Below are 16,416 nucleotides of genomic sequence, written 5' to 3'. Positions count from 1 at the left end.
AGCAGATGAAAAGAATCGAAATGCGCCTCTATTGTTTTTGTTGACATCAGCCATTATAAAGCCAACCCATAATAAAGGCAAGTTTGGTTGTACCTCATTTTGTCATGGAAGTGCGGAAAGTGATGAAAGTAATGAAATGAGGCATCTACTTAAGAATGTTTAGTGCGTGCAGGCCGCTTGGCTTGTCTTGAAGAGTCGTTCGCGTAGCATTCGACAGGTGGTAAGCGCGATCATTATTCGCTAGACTTAGCACACGACATATCGCTGCGGCAAGTTCGGGGTGCGATCATTACGCGGGAAATAAAAAAAATCGAATTTTGACGACAAATTTTAGGGGTGCGATCATTACGCGAGTGCGATCATTATGCGAGTAAATACGGTAGGCACATCATAGATGCTTGCGATGGAAACTTCTCGCAGGGTTTTGGCAGACGTATGGGACCGTTGCGGTGCTGGCGGCACCCGCATAGTGTGACTGCCCAGCACATGGGGTCCGAAGCCCTAAGCGTCTGATCGAAAACGGTGACAGCCACCCACACAACTTCTTCCTTCTTCCCTTCAGCTTTCTGGTACACATCACCGGCCACACCGAAACTGAATCATGACAGCTCACCCTTGCACATGTTCACTTGCACCTAAAGCATAAAGTGCACCGCATGCGATAGGATCTTGTTACATGCTGACTTTATACTGAACATGACGCTGCTCTGCTTCGGCAGTCGCTTTTGTCATGCACCAAATGATTTGAGAGTTGTTCGTTTGCAAGCAGGTGCAATTTAACCATTTGACCATCTGCATCCATGGCCATTTCAACTTACTGTAGGCAAGAAGTAATAAAAGGTAAATACTTGGCTGTGTAGGGAATTTCATTATATTGGAAGTTCGTTATATCGAGGTTTAACTGTAGTATGTCACCTTTAGAAGGAATTTCTCTTATTTTTGATGCGTGATCACTGATCCCGTCGTTGGTATATATACATTGGTTCATTAATGCGTTTTTCCATTTGAATGCTGACTTTGTGATGATGCATATTATGAGTAATTTAGGTCCTAGGTTTTTCTCTTTCTTTTTTTTCCTCACCCCCCAAGTAGTAACCTAAGCATTGGCGCGTCAGTGGGATATCAGCTATTTCAAACTATTTGCTCACAGTTGCATCGTTTGGGTGCAGGAAATGTTCTTGAAGCTTGTTACATTGAGTCTCTTGTTCCTTTATTATGAAATTCACTCTTTCTTTACTACGAAACAACAAATAACCGGGGCCAAATAGACATTGTCAAAACACATAATGTGACGGTGAGTTTGTGCTTTGTAGCAGTGTGGCCATCCATCTCTCTCTCTCTTTTTTTTTTTTACCTTTTTTGGTTTACCATGCCTTCTCTCATGCTAAGAGTGACCACTTTGCTATTTCAGAAATGTAATTTACTAATACTATTTGATATTCCTCTTTAGTGTCCCTTTAAATGTTCGAGGCATTGAGGTATCATTTCATTTGAGTGGTCCACTTCACACAGATTTTATGGCACTAGCTTCAATGATATGGCTGATCTGGGAGAATTTCTGGGAACTTATTTGCTTTAAGGTACACAGCATTTGCCAGCTCAAGTATAAATTGCACCATTTAGTATAAAGCAACCACAACATTGCAGCTTAAATAGGTATCATTGATAAAACTTGAATGGGCATTTTTATGATGGACATCATACTTAATCAACTTACAGTATCTAATCAATACATTTGGTGCAAGTTCCACATATACGGTAGCAACTTCAATACTAGTGACAAATATTGGAACCATTTTGGACACTTGATGTCATTAGCCTTGACCTTCGGTGCAGGTAATTAGCCTTGGTGAGAATACACTACATATAACGCCTGTTTCACCTCTGAAACTCAAGCATAAAAATTCAGGTGATAGCATCTTTCTAGAGGTTCATGAAGAAAGCCAAGTCCATTTTTGGCCTTTTGGCTTGTTCCATGGGTGGTGGGAGTGCTTGATTTTAACAGCGTCATGAAAAAAAAGGGGAGGTGGTCCTCTCTTTCAGTGCGGCTGCTGCGTGTTGCCAACTCATCCGCCTCTGCTTTTTTTTTTCCTGCCTCTGGTGGTGGTGCAGGGCAACTGCCTCTCGTCTTCTGCTCTGAGCTCTGGGCAGGTGGTCTCGGGGGGAACAGTGTTCCAAGTTGTGCAGACCACGGCTGGGTTCGTGGCACAGCCCATTCAGGTAGGGGTCACAAGGGCCAAGGCAGGGGTCCAGGCAGCTAGCTTGTCCCCATCAAAAACATTGCTGAGTTACCAGTGCCAGCTAGTCGGAGTGGCGGATATCCATCATTTAGTTGAGCTGGCATCAGTTTCACTCTGTACTCTATGGGCTTTTATTGGGTGCACATCAGTCTCATAGAATGAAAGCATAGATTTTTTTCCTGCGCTGCATCACTGCTCAAGGAACTTACAGAAGCAGTCAGTTTCTCTCGTCACAATACTTGAATTGTGATGGAGCCTCATTAATTTCAAGTAGAAAGCAATCTATGCAGCTGCTAATAGTTTGAGACTTATTGAGAGTAATAGTAAGCATGGGACCTTTACTGATGTCATGGTAAGCCATCTATATATGTTAGAGGATGCAGTCAGTGAGCTATCTGATGTTATAAGTGATATGCGGGCTGACAGGTGATAATTGAAAGGAAAGTAACATGTGAGTGTAGTTTGGCTGGGATTCACATTATTCATTGTCGAAACTTGCATGTTGTGTGCCCTCAGGTAGCAGTTGAGCTGCTGGCAACCGATTAATTGGTGCTCCCTACAGCCATCTCAGCAAGTGTACTAATTATATCTACTAGTCTGAAATTGCATTGCATTCTTTAATAGCCTATTGTGGTACTGTAGCTTTCATAATATTAATCATACCAGTCAATTCTCCATGCTTCATAGATGAGAAATGCTTGTGTTAGATCAGTTACGTGACCAACAAAGGGCTCCATGCTTGAGGAGCATAAAGGTGTCTGCATTTTGAAATGAAAACAGTGCAGAAACATGGAGGGTGGCACTGAAATGGCACACAGCACTAACGGCTGATTTTATTAAAGAAATTGGCAGATGTACATTTAACTGTAATTAGTATATAAAATAAAAGTAAGCTGATGAAGGAACATTAAAAGGCAAGTATGCGAATATGACACACAAAAAACCATATAGAGCATCGGTGAACAGTAACTAGAATGAATAGAATCCATCTTGCAGTGGGTGGCGATCAGAAAGCACTATTAAAGTCTGGACACATAGGGAATATTTGGTGTTTTTGTCATCTACGAGGCGGTACTGAGTCAGAAGTATGGTGTCAATTGCATTCCTCGGAAAAGAAATAGAATATCTGTCATTCTAGTGATCGTGCTGCGCCATAATCCATCTGAATTGCTGTGTACACTTGCTTGAGTGAGAATAAAATGAAAACAAAGGCACCTACCCTCGGCATTTGCTTGCAGCAGTGCAATAAAGCAGATCTTCTTCACTTAAAGGAAAGGTATATCTCCAGCTTTCAAGAATTAAATCACTTGCTGCTCAGTGATGTATGTCATCCTGTTTGCTATCTTCCAATTATCTTTCTACATCACGCCTCACATTGTGCATCGGCTGGGCCCTCTCTGATATGTGCAGCCAAGGCTTGATTTGCATGTTTCATGTCATTTACCATTGCACATATAATCTTAATCGCACCATCTTCCAAATGTGAATTTCCATTTGTATGCTGGTATCAGGCAGAGTGAACTGAAGGTTCCAATTAACCTCATCAAGACTGTGCAGTAGCATGGGCAAAGCTCACTTCAGCTGTTCTAACCATTAGTACTGCAGCAGTCAAGCTACTATGCCATCTATGTGTGCTTTATTAAACTGCTAACCTTATGTGCTTCGCTGCAAGGATGTCATAGTGTATCATAAAGTGTTTCACCTTTAGGTATCACAAATTCCTAGGACTATAGATATCAGAAATTCAGCTTGCATGTTTGTGTCTACATGGATATACAGGGTGTCCCAGCTAACATGGATACATTTACCATGTTATAAATATAACACGCAGTTTTGGTTTCCAACTTTTATGCTACAAATATGTAGTGATCTCTGCCACCATACTTTAAAAAAAATTACCATTATGAATTGTGGATATTGTATTGCACACAAAATTGTGACATCTGTGCTCCTGCAATGTAGTGCTCAACATTTAAATAGTAAATTTAGAGTGCTAGTTTATTGTGGCCAGTAGCATACCAACTGTTTGCTTTATAACCTTAATATTTTGAAATTGTTGTTACAAACTTCCATTTTATGCCTAAGCGGCATTGCTGTTAAAGTCCATGCCTCAAGGCTCATCTTTATTTCAGATCCAAACAAGTGCAACTCTGCCTGTGATAGCATCAATCCACGGTGGGACACCATTGTCTCAGATTGGTGCAAACCTCTCCGCTTCTAACCAAGACCATCGAGTCTCTAACCTCGGTTAGTTTCGGAGATCTCAACCTGCATCTAGGAAAAAAAAAAAAAAAAGTCCTATACTGAGATATTTTCTGTGCATGCATCCAATGTGTGAATTTTTGAGCCAATTGACACATGTTAAAATAAAACTACTGAAGCAACAGTGTACTGCTCATTCTTTTTTCATTGAACTGTTTACAATACCTTTTTCCTTGTAGCTAAATGGATATGCTTATGGTGTAGCCCTGTGTTAGGTTATAACTGAAGATGTTCCACCTTCGTGTTACTAGTTCATGTTGTGGAATTTGTGAGTGAAGAGCTGTATTGTGATTCTTTTGTAATAGTGTTACTGAATGGGTTGCAGTGGCAGATATAGTGCGCAAGTTTTGGATTCTGCTCGGGAACCTCAGCGTTCTCAGATTTTTGTGGTTAACTTTCTGTGAAATAATTGCCTATATTTTTTCTTGTTGGCTTCTTTGCGTGTTATTGCCTTTATTACTGTACTGATTTGTGTAAACCATTGGTGCATGTCATAAGACTTTTATGAGTCATGCTTGCATGCTAGATAGAAGTGATTGCCATGCACATTGCTTTGACTGGGCTGTTGTCAGTTTGCTTGGTCAGGTATGATTCTAAAGTGATATTTCGGAGCTGTTTTGCTTTGCTTTTGCTGTTCCTAAACAATGTGAGATCACCGGAGATATGCTTGATCGGCCACTTTTGTAGTATCACAATCACTGGGCACCAGTGAACCAAGCCAGTGGAAGTGCCTAATTCAATGGCAGAAATTACTTGCCTGTTATTATTCATAGCTCTCTGAGTGCATTGACAAGATACTCGTCTTAGGTTTTGCATTGCACATTACGTTGCACAACATTGGAGATATTTTCAACATTATCAACAAAGAAAATGGCCATCGGTATGTGTTGTAGCAGTTGAAACGCCTGTGGTGTCTGGAGCATTAGGGTGTGATAAGGATGTGGCAAATGGCAATTGTGAAAAGAGTTGAATGTCTCTCGACAAGTGATGGCACTGAATCATATAGTTTCACTGGCAACATGATGCAAACATTTTGAATAGCTTTATGATATTGCAAGCCGGCTCCATATTCTTAGTCTAGTGATTAACAATCAAGCTGGAAAACAATGACCATTTGTTTCAAATATGCCTGCCAGTCATCCTCAAGTTTGTGCAGATTATTTGGACACTATGTGAAGGATGACCTGAAATTTTGAATTGCTGCTATTTGATTCAGGGACGCGACATGGTATAGTGTATTTGCCATTGAACATACTCGAAAATTTACACACCCGAGACCATGCCTTACAATTTTTTTCATTTTTTGCAAAGAGATGTAGCAAACGCACCGAGGTGTTTGTCGTCATTTTCTCATGCAATCTGAAATCAGTTAGAAAATACAGTTAAATTTGAGTTATCAGCTGTTAGCTTGCAGCTGCAATTTAGGCTTTTTTATTATTGATCGAAATGCCAGAGGGCTGTATATTGTAAAAAGATGGTCTGTTAAAGTGTGAGAAATATTGATACTGCAATTCTAGGTGGTAAAGCATTGCTCATTAGAACATGTTCGGAGAGCTTATGAATGAATTAGAAATCATAATAGTGTGCCATTTTTTAATAAAGGAAGCACAGCTACACTGAATTGTATTAATATTGTCCTGCGGTAAAGTAGTGCAATATGCATTCCAGTGTTGCAGTTGGAATTTTTAAAGCTTTACATCATCTAGGTTCTTTATTGTGTAATGAATTTATCCTAAAGTTTCTATCCTTTGCTTTAGTGCTAAAAGTATTTCAGATCTCAATCGCAAAGTAAAATAATCTCTTACTTAAATGCAACTAAGAACACTCTTAATTCTCACAACATGCCATATAAAGCCATGCTATTACATTTTTTTTCAAGCCAGCAACCATGTTAGAGGCATGTTCAGGTTGTCTATGATGAAGTGCTAACACCTGCTCAAAATTGTGAAATCCCCCAACTTCACGCAGCTCCGAGGGCTCTCTCAGTGAGTGGTGATGATGAAGAGGAGGACCTCCTGGGCTCGAAGAAAAAACAGAAGCGCGGAGTGCTGCCAAAGCAGGCAACCAGCATCATGCGCTCTTGGCTGTTCCAGCACATAGTGGTCAGTTTCATGTGTCTTGTTTCCTACGGACCGTTTACTTCTTTCACTCTCTTTTCATTGTATAATTTATGTCTAATTTATGTCTCTGCAATAGATTCCTGGGTAGCATTTTTAAAGGTAATGTCTGTCTTGGTGAGTTAACCCCACTTTTCTGTATCGACTATATTTCTAGCCTCTTTCGTGGGCTGATCCCGGGTATAGTGCAGTCTAAAAATGTGCACCGATCACGAAGATAGATCCGTTAAAGGTGTATCGGTACCGGTAATCGAGGGAGCGTTCCCGCATTCTTCCTTAGTGACAGCTAGGGTTTTTGAGATACTGTTCTTGAGACACTGAGCCTGTGGTCAAAGACAAAGTCGTTTGAGATACTGCGGGCCTTAGAATAAATTCTATGGCTCATACACCCCATTCTCACTCCCAACTCGCTCAGGAAGACATTGTCTTTGATTGACGTCAACTACAGGTTGAATAACCTTCCGTTTTTTTTTTTTTTTTTGTGTGTGTGTGTGTGTGTGTGTGTATGTGCATGTATGAGTGGACATGTTTACTTGCCTTTCAAGGCTTAGAGCTTCTTGCAAATAACTAGAGCAAGAAAGCAATGCTGCCGGGGCTGTTGCATGCATAGGGAGCCAGGAAGTAGAGACTTTGTCAGGGAGCCAGGTCACCTTGAAGATGCACCTGGCTATTATCATTCTGCCTGCCACAAGGTTTAGCCTTTGCTGAAACAGTCTGCAAAAGGCTTTCTTTTTCCATTTTATTGCGCGAGAGCTTGTTACTAAAACATAATCACTAACTCTATGGTATGCAGCGATATATTGAATGTGGACTAGATCACCAGCATGTTACTGCAAGGAAGAGAAGGTCTGTGCTCTTTGTGCTCTGCTTTCAGTCGCATTTTGTTTTGTTTGCTCGTTATATGTGAGCAAGTGGTAATGCAAGAAGTAGTCTGGGGGAATTAAGACATGTTACATAGATTCAGTTTCCAAAAGAAGCTTCAGTTGCACTGCCACGACCATGCTGTGACCATGCTTTAGGCCAGGCCAAAGCCCTTCCATCTACGCGCCACTACTGCTTTTGCTAAGTAATGCCAACCCTTGATATATGCCGCCATTTCTTGATGTGTCACTTGCATCAGCTACTCCTCTGCAATTTCTGATTCCAGGATTTCCAGTTCCAGTACTTCTGCTTTGATGATTACCCCTTCCTGAGTTTCCACTTTCAGTGTTGCTGCATGCTCTAAGCTTTGCACAGTAGTAGCAGATGGCAGACGCTGTCATTTCTACTCGGAACCATAAGTTGACATGACATAAGTTTTGCTTGACACCAGAAGCTGAGAGAATGTTGGTGGTAGTTAACTTGGTCGGCGTAAACATGTACGAAGGGGCTTTGGGCCAAGCCACGTTCAAGACAAGCTGAACGTTCCATACTCTTGTGGTTGGGAACTGGCATAAACAGTGGGGCTAGGTTTTCCTCTTGGTAGTGTTGTAAGAGACTCCATGCCCAGAAGAAGTGAAATCCACAGTTGCTTCTGTTTTGTTGGACGTGACATCAATTGTTTTGCCTGTGTGTAGTAGGGAAATCCCTGTGTGGAAGGCTCTGCTGTGAAGTTTTGTAACACTGTGCCTTTATTGTAAGTGAGGAGTTTTCTGTTGGTTGGCTCACGATGCTTGGGTTTTTCACTGGATGCAGAGCTAGTGGCGGCAGCCCTTTCTGCAGTTAGGGCTGCTGCTGAACCCACTTAAGGTAGCACACTAAAAGCCACTCTTGGAAGGAAAAACCAGTCAAGTGTACTAGTGGCAGGAGTGTTCGGCACATTGAATATTCTGCTGGGTGGCTATTTGTTACATGTGCACAACGCATAAACGATTCTTGCCAAAGTGTTAAGTGGGATGTTAACTGACGTTTTATTTTTAAAATACACGATATGCCTCTCCTATTCATCGCCGCCCGTATCGAGTATCACCGGCTGAGCGTCACGTGATTCACACCGAAGTTCGCAAAATGCTTGCCAAGAACATTATTGAACCGTCATGTAGTCCATGGGCGTCACCGGTTGTGCTGGTAAAAAAGAAGGATGGCTCATGGCGCTTTTGCGTGGATTATCGGCACCTTAACAGGGTTACCAAAAAGGACGTGTATCCCCTACCTCGGATTGATGACGCCCTTGACTGCCTCCACGGTGCTCTCTATTTCTCCTCTATTGACCTTCGCTCCGGCTATTGGCAGATTGCCGTGGACGATCTCGACCGCGAGAAGACTGCCTTTGTAACACCCGACGGTCTTTATCAATTCACGGTGATGCCGTTCGGCCTATGTAACGCTCCTGCCACTTTTGAACGCATGATGGACTCCCTTCTTCACGGTTTCAAATGGTCCACGTGCCTGTGCTACTTGGACGACGTTATAGTATTCTCCCCAACATTCGCTACGCACCTCGAGCGCCTCTCAGCAGTCCTGGACGTTTTTCGGCGAGCCGGTCTGCAACTCAACGCATCGAAGTGCCAATTCGGCCGTCACCAGATTACCGTCCTTGGACATCTCGTTGACGCGAACGGAGTGCAACCGGACCCAGGCAAGATCCATGCTGTTACCCACTTCCCTGTTCCGAAGTGTGTCAAGGATGTGCGCAGCTTCATCGGCCTATGCTCGTACTTCCGCCGTTTCGTCCAAAATTTCGCAGCCATAGCACGGCCACTAACCGAGCTTTTGAAAAAAGACGCCCCTTTCCAGTGGGGCGATAACGAGGCCTCTGCATTCTCGCTTCTCATCGATCTTCTCACAACGCCCCCCGTTCTGGCCCACTTCGATCCTTCTGCGCCTACCGAAGTCCGTACTGATGCCAGCGGTCACGGAATTGGCGCAGTACTGGCACAACGCCAGCGTGGCCACGACCGTGTTATCGCTTACGCCAGCAGGCTCCTCTCGCCCGCGGAGCGCAACTATTCCATCACTGAGCGTGAGTGTCTGGCCCTAGTTTGGGCGGTTGCGAAGTTCCGCCCATACTTATATGGCCGACCCTTTTCCGTTATCACAGACCATCACGCGCTTTGTCGGTTATGCTCATTGAAAGACCCTTCAGGATGACTTGGTCGCTGGGCCTTACGCCTCCAAGAATATTCGTTCTCTGTCACCTACAAATCTGGCCGACTTCACAAGGACGCTGACTGCCTGTCTCGCTACCCAGTAGACGAGCCTGACGACGCCGACAGTAGTACCGCCGACGGCATTTTCTCTGTTTCTGCCTTCGCTAACATCGCCGATGAGCAGTACCGAGACCTATCGCTGCGAGTACTCATCGAGCGTTTGCGCTCTGCACCTACCGACGTATCCGTTCGCCGATATGTCCTCCAGGGCGGCATTCTGTACCGAAGGAGCTTCCTCCCTGACGGCCCTGATCTTCTTGTCGTGCCACAACATCTACGACAGACTGTGCTCTTTCAGATGCATGACGCACCCACTGCAGGACATCTTGGCGTAACCCGCACGTACGACCGCGTCCGCCGCCGCTTCTATTGGCCTGGTCTTGCTCGCTCCGTCCGACGCTATGTTGCTGCCTGTGATCCTTGCCAGCGTCGGAAAACGCATCAGGTGCTACCTTCCGGTCATCTCCAGCCGATCGCCGTCCCTGTGGAACCGTTTTTTCGTGTTGGATTAGACCCCCTCGGTCCCTTTCCCACGTCATCCTCGCTGAGAACAAATGGGTAGCCGTCGCAACTGATTACGCCACCCGATACGCTATCACGCGGGCTCTACCTACCAGTTGCGCCACTGACGTCGTGGACTTTCTCTTGCCTGACATTATCTTAGTGCATGGCGCCCCGCGACAGCTGCTTACTGACCGTGGTCGTAACTTCCTCTCGAAAGTTATCGCCGACATTGTGCGTTCCTGCTCTATTCAACACAAGCTGACTACCTCATACCATCCTCAAACCAATGGCCTGACCGAGCGCTTAAACCGTACCCTTACCGACATGCTGTCCAAGTACGTTTCGAAGGACCACCACGACTGGGACGTTGCCCTTCCTTACGTCACCTTTGCTTACAATTCTTCCCGACACGACACCGCCGGATTTTCTCCATTTTATCTCCTCTACGGTCGCGAACCGACCTTGCCCTTTGACACGGTACTTCCTCCTGCTGCGACCTCAACAACCGCGTATGCGCGCGACGCCATCGCCCTCGCCGATCATGCACGCCAGCTTGCCCGTGCTCGACTGACGGACTCGCAAACCACGCAGCAGCGTCAGTACAACGCTCGCCACCGTGACGTCCAGTTTTCGCCTGGTGCACTCGTGCTCCTGTGGTCGCCCTGTCGTCACGTTGGACTTTCCGAAAAGCTCCTTTCGCGATACACAGGGCCCTACCGCGTGCTTCGCCAGGTGACGCCTGTGACTTATGAAATTGCTCCTGTGAGCTCAACCTCGTCATCTACTCTGGCGTCCAGTGATGTCGTGCACGTCAGTAGGCTCAAGAGCTACTACACTGCTTCAGAGTCCAGCCTTTAGTCGCTCCGGGACGGCGCTTTTGCCGCCGGGGGTAATGCTACGGGGTCGTATTCCCACTGACGAAGAGCCGCGCAGGAAGAAGACGAAGACGACGATTGGAAGCTAGCGCGGGCTGTTGCCTCTTGGTCAACTGCGGCGTATTGCCTTGTAAATATACTTGTAAATAGCTTTTCGTCGGTGTCTTCCTACGTAACAATATAGTCAGCTTCGTCTTCATTTCTCCTAAACTTTTGCAGCACAACTGACAATATTTATTCTTTCTCCCTCTTTACTTATTGGTTCAGCACCCCTATCCCACTGAGGATGAGAAGAGGCAAATAGCAGCTCAAACCAACTTGACCCTTCTCCAAGTCAACAACTGGTGAGTCTTTGTATAAAGCTCTTGTTTAGAACTACTGTAAACATTTTAAATGTTTTGTATCCATGTCTATCCTCACTATGGCTAATGTGCATCAGAGTTACCTCTACATTGATGCCTGCTTCTTTTATTGTCTGTGCTGTGACTGAAATCCTAAGGAGCTTGCAATTCTGCTCGAAGGGAACCTTTAAAGAATACGAATTTTTTGTCGCTTTTCTGATTCATTAGGAATCAAACATTTCTTGAGCAGACAAGTTGGAAAGTTGGGATTATGAGATAATACATCTAGTTACCAGTGCTCACTATTTAATGATTTCTCATGTCAGGAGGATAGTGTTTTCACAATTGAAAGTGGTGGTGTTTTTGATTTCATGCTTGTAATAAATTGAAATGTTTTTATGGAGCTCTTTCTTGGAAGTATTTGGATTGAATGTTGCATGGAAAGGCACGCTTTAGGTTTGAGTTTTCACTGCTGCATCTTATTCTGCATTTGTCCTGGTGTAAAAAAAGTGAAATATTATACAAAACACTGCAAACAGCGGAGCACATAAACAGTCTTTCAAATTCCCAGACCTTTTTATTAAATTAAATGATACATTTAGGTACTTGGATCAGATCTCATTTCTTGACGTGATCTCTCTTGAAACTGACGCAGTTATCTCAGATCTTCAGCCGCACACGAGCGCCAGCAGCTTAGAAAAACTTTAGGTGCATCCACACCACTTAATCATGGAGGTTGTGCAAGCACGTTGGTTGCAAAGTAAAGGTCTCGAATGGTAGAAAAGTGACCATTTTGGGTCTGTTGCAAAAAGCCACTGAACCAATCAGGAAGACCTTGGAATCATCTGGTTGGCTGATTGGTTCCTTGGAATTCGCTGACACTTTCTTTATTTGACAATAGCAGTTTGAGCTGATTTGCATGTTACTGCCACTTTTTCTTTTTTCATTGTGGCAGAAACCACGAAACCACAGGTGATGGTGCCGCTGTACATTTCAAGGCACTTGTAGTGGGCTCGTCATCATGGTAGGCAGTGAGAGCCCTAGAATAACCCAAGTGAAAATCAGCAAGAGACAAGTGTATGCTGAATGAAAGACGCAGAGCACCCTATCAAGTCTGGATGGTAGACATTTTTTCTACTTCAGTCTTTTGTGTTGTCCTGTCCTTCATGCTGCTTAATCACCAAGAATCAAACCTGTTTGGTGCAAAAGCAGATGAAAATGGCGCCAGTCTTGAGACATTTGGGTATGATGACGGGCAGGTTGCGCTTGCTGCAGTGAACATCAATCGGTGCGAGTCCCTCCTTAATTTAATTGCCAGTGGTGTCAGTCGTGAGACTTTAGTCGATCGCCAGTGTGAATGCACCCTTAGCATGCCAAAGACAGCATCCTCCACCTCATCATTTCTGAAGTGCTAGCCTCCCAGAAACTCTTCTAAAGTTTGAAACAGGTGAAGTCATTTGGGTTGATTTTAGTACTTATGACAAACTTATCCAGCAAATGGCTGTCAAAACAGAGGTGGCACAGATCACGTGTCTGATTAAGTGAAACCGATGGAAGTGTATCTTGGCTTCTATGTTCACCTTATATACCTGCACACTTGAGAAACTTCTCCAAATAGGTCACTTGACTTCACCTGTCCAGGTTCATTAATGCCCGTCGGAGGATTCTGCAGCCAATGCTGGATGCCAGCAACCCCGAGAACAGCCAGCAGAAAGCCAAGAAGGCCAAAGTGCAGACGGTGCGGCCGGTCGAGCGCTTTTGGCCCGATGCCATCGCATCCCTACAGCCTCGAGCATCGAGTCACAATGGCATGGCTCCAGTTTCTTCTCCCAGTGCCCATGGCAGGCCTTCCAGTGAGTGCTCACACTTGTGGTCTTAGCATGAAGGAAAGAATGAGCATGCGGGGAGCCTGACATCAAGCCTCGGGAAGCCAACCTCTTCTAGCATTGCTCCTCCTTTTTTTCGGGGCTCATGTGCACGTTGACTCTTAGGAAATAGGTCCTAGTTGGCTGCCAGGCCTTTTGAGGCATTGTTCAATTCATGGTGGCTTTTATACTCACAGACAACTCTCTGACAATGAAGGGGAAGCTACGGGGGCAAAGCTTTTGCACATGGGTGGCTGCATCAAGTAGTCCAGTAGGGTTTGACAGTGCAGTGGTTTGTCGGAGCCGATATTGAATCGGCGTAGCATCCACAAATGACAATTTTGCATTTGCCCAATAGCGGGAGAGAAAAGCAGAAATATAAGTCAGATTTACCTCTCAGTGTTGCATTTTGTCTAATTTATCTGTTATAAATAAGATGCTTATATTTAGCTTGAGCTAACGCAGATGAGAATGTGGGGCTTTCTGAAGCAACGCCCTTATGTGTGCATGCTTTGCCTCTGTAGCTTTTCCTTCATTACCACAGAAAGTAGCCCGCCAGTGAAGCTGCGGGAAGTTTTAAGAAATTGTTTCGTTTGAGGTAGCTGTTAGTGACATCTATGCCACGATTGGCCCTCATCACCAGGTGTCCACTCTACTCTCCCCCATACTCTCCATGCATTCAGCAGCAAGAAATTACCACTTGCCTATCACGTGGTGAGAGCTTATTTACCATGAGCCTTTCCTTTATGGTATTTTGATGACTAGGCTTCAAAATTTTCATATGCTCCCTCCTTGTCTTTTCCCTTTCTCCATGGCCTCAGTGGGTTTCTGGCCATTGTGGCTGAGGTCTTGGATGTTGTTCAGTGATTTTATCGTGAAGACTCGAGTAAACATTGAAGCTCGAGTAGACTCGAGCTTCAATGTTTTTATTTTTTTTTATTTTTTCTTTAGTTTGAGGGTAAATCTCTTGCTGGTTGCCTGTAAATAAACAAAATGGAAACACATTAAAACCTTAATAATTTGATCACATATAATTTGAAAATTTCATTAATTCATAGAATTTGTGCAGTCCTGTTACTTGCAATGCGAATTATGCCGGATGATTTGAAAAGCCTGCATGCAGCTATCAGAATAATCCGTAGGTTTCAGTTGTGGCCTCCATGATATGGCAGCCATGGCGTGTTTCTGGGTGCTGCAGTTGCTTCTGTCTAGTAACATTGGCTGCTTCTGGTGCTTGCATTGCATAAATGTATGGCCTTTGAGGTCTGATCTGAGAAAGCAATCACCAGGACTGTGATTCGGATGTAGAGTCCGCTACGTGGACACTAATATTACGTACAGCTGTACAGAGTACAGCTGCGTTAAGTGAGGCGGTGTGTGATAGTGTTGTTGCCCACTACAAAGAAGCCAGTTATAGCATTCTCCTCAAAGGAATGGAAGTGCTGTGCCACGTGTGCCACCTTGCGCCGAACCATCTTGCACCAAAACACTTAATTTCGAACAAAGTCGCCAAATTTAGCGGGATCTGCATGTTCAGTGGCAACCAGGCAGCCATAGTTAAGCGTTGGCGAGCGTTTAGCCCTGGAATCCAAGCCTAAGCAATTCGTTTCAGCGTTGGTGTCATTGGAGTGGGTGTGTTTTTAGTGGTGCATTGCAACTTGGCTGCAAGAAAATGAATACCTGTTTGTGCTGTACAATGCATTATGAATGTTTTATTAAGCTTTATGCATTTACGCATTATGCGGACTAACTAAAGATGATTTGAAACAGCACTTGTTTTATGGGGCGGTCCCGAAGTAAAGCCGCACTATCAGCTGATTAAGTTCTACGGCATTATGCGGACTAACTAAAGATGATTTGAAACAGCACTCGTTTTATGGGGAGGTCCCGAAGTAAAGCCACACTATCAGCTGATTAAGTTCTACGGCCTGTTCATCGTGTAGCTCAGAAGTTTCATTATACAGTTTAGCGCCCGCTTTTGCACCGTATTGGTAAATCTCTTTTGATTAATGAGTGAACACTGTGCGTGCACCGCATTGGGTTACTGAGATGGTAGTGCGGCATGCCGACAAATTACTTGCTTACTTTCGTGAAACTTCCTGGCCACAAGTATTTAATGGCAACCATAATCGTCACTCATATTTGGACTCCAGCTACACCATATTTTGCATGATCACACCACACAAAATCCACTGCAGAACACAAGCCAAGGAGGTAAAGTTTTGGTCAACCTTAGCAGCCAAATAGTGGTTATAAAAGTTCATTGAAAACGCAAATGACCTAAATTGTGTTTGCGGAAATTGTTACTGAAGTACAAAATGGCTACTAAAGCCCCTCAAACTTCTTAAAGCAGCCACACTCTCCTTCTTTCCTTCTCGTATCTCCTCTCTTTTGCGCCCCCTCCTCAATTGTTGTGCCACCTACTTTGTTCCAGCAGAGCAGACGACCTTTCGCCGAGTGAATGTACACGTAGCCAAGCGGTGCGCTTTAGGCACTAGCACTCTAGCTCCAATTAACTTCCCCGCAGGGGCGTCTGCGCAAGCAGGCGTTTGGTGCGTTGCGACACCACGGACCCAAGCACACGAGGGTCGGACCCTCCCGCGTGTAGCCGTGCGCGGCTTAGCCGTGTCCGGGGAAAAGAGGATCCTGGGGGTTGAGCCGATGCCGGGTGTTCGGACCTATAAGGCCCCCCGGCGGAGGCAACACACCCCTTTGGCCTCGGCTTCACGCAGACGGCACCCCCGGACTGACCCACCCGGGGGAAATCGGTAGTTGCCTTTTCCTGTCTCTCTCTCCCTCCAGCCTTCGTCTTTCTCTCACTTTCCACCTTTCCTGTCTTCTCCTAGCTTCCGTTTACTTCCAATTTTTCCAGGCAGCAAGGGTTAACCTTGTGTGAATAACCAACCTAGGTTATCTCATATTTGGTTATAGTGATAACGTACAGCTGGCGTTTGCAGGACCTGTTTTTACAGTCCCTGTAACGTCCCCTTGTAGGGCTCCACGGTGGGTGGTTGGCGTTATCGCCGAAAATTACATTATTCTATGGCTAGTTCCTTCCCTCCCCTCCTTGATCGCCCTCACAAA

General features: G+C 44.8%; 1 protein-coding gene across 9 annotated transcripts in view; it reads left to right on the top strand.

Moving 5' to 3' along the window:
• Positions 1-16,416, top strand: part of LOC135919974 (homeobox protein PKNOX2-like) — a 48,113-nt gene that overhangs the window by 18,265 nt on the left and 13,432 nt on the right. For 8 of the 9 annotated variants that reach the window (XM_065453998.1, XM_065454000.1, XM_065453995.1 and 5 more), the window contains exons 6-10: positions 2,113-2,220; positions 4,373-4,487; positions 6,471-6,604; positions 11,394-11,470; positions 13,109-13,320. In XM_065453998.1, the coding sequence (XP_065310070.1) occupies positions 2,113-2,220; positions 4,373-4,487; positions 6,471-6,604; positions 11,394-11,470; positions 13,109-13,320 (646 nt within the window). The remainder of the gene's footprint in view (positions 1-2,112; positions 2,221-4,372; positions 4,488-6,470; positions 6,605-11,393; positions 11,471-13,108; positions 13,321-16,416) is intronic. The other variant, XM_065454003.1, reaches the window with a different exon arrangement.

Source organism: Dermacentor albipictus, chromosome 4 (genome assembly GCF_038994185.2).
Source record: "Dermacentor albipictus isolate Rhodes 1998 colony chromosome 4, USDA_Dalb.pri_finalv2, whole genome shotgun sequence".
In the NCBI taxonomy this organism is placed as follows: Eukaryota; Metazoa; Arthropoda; class Arachnida; order Ixodida; family Ixodidae; genus Dermacentor; species Dermacentor albipictus.
The sequence above is the reverse complement of the archived record's forward strand: the minus strand, read 5'-3'. Positions and strand labels throughout refer to the sequence as shown.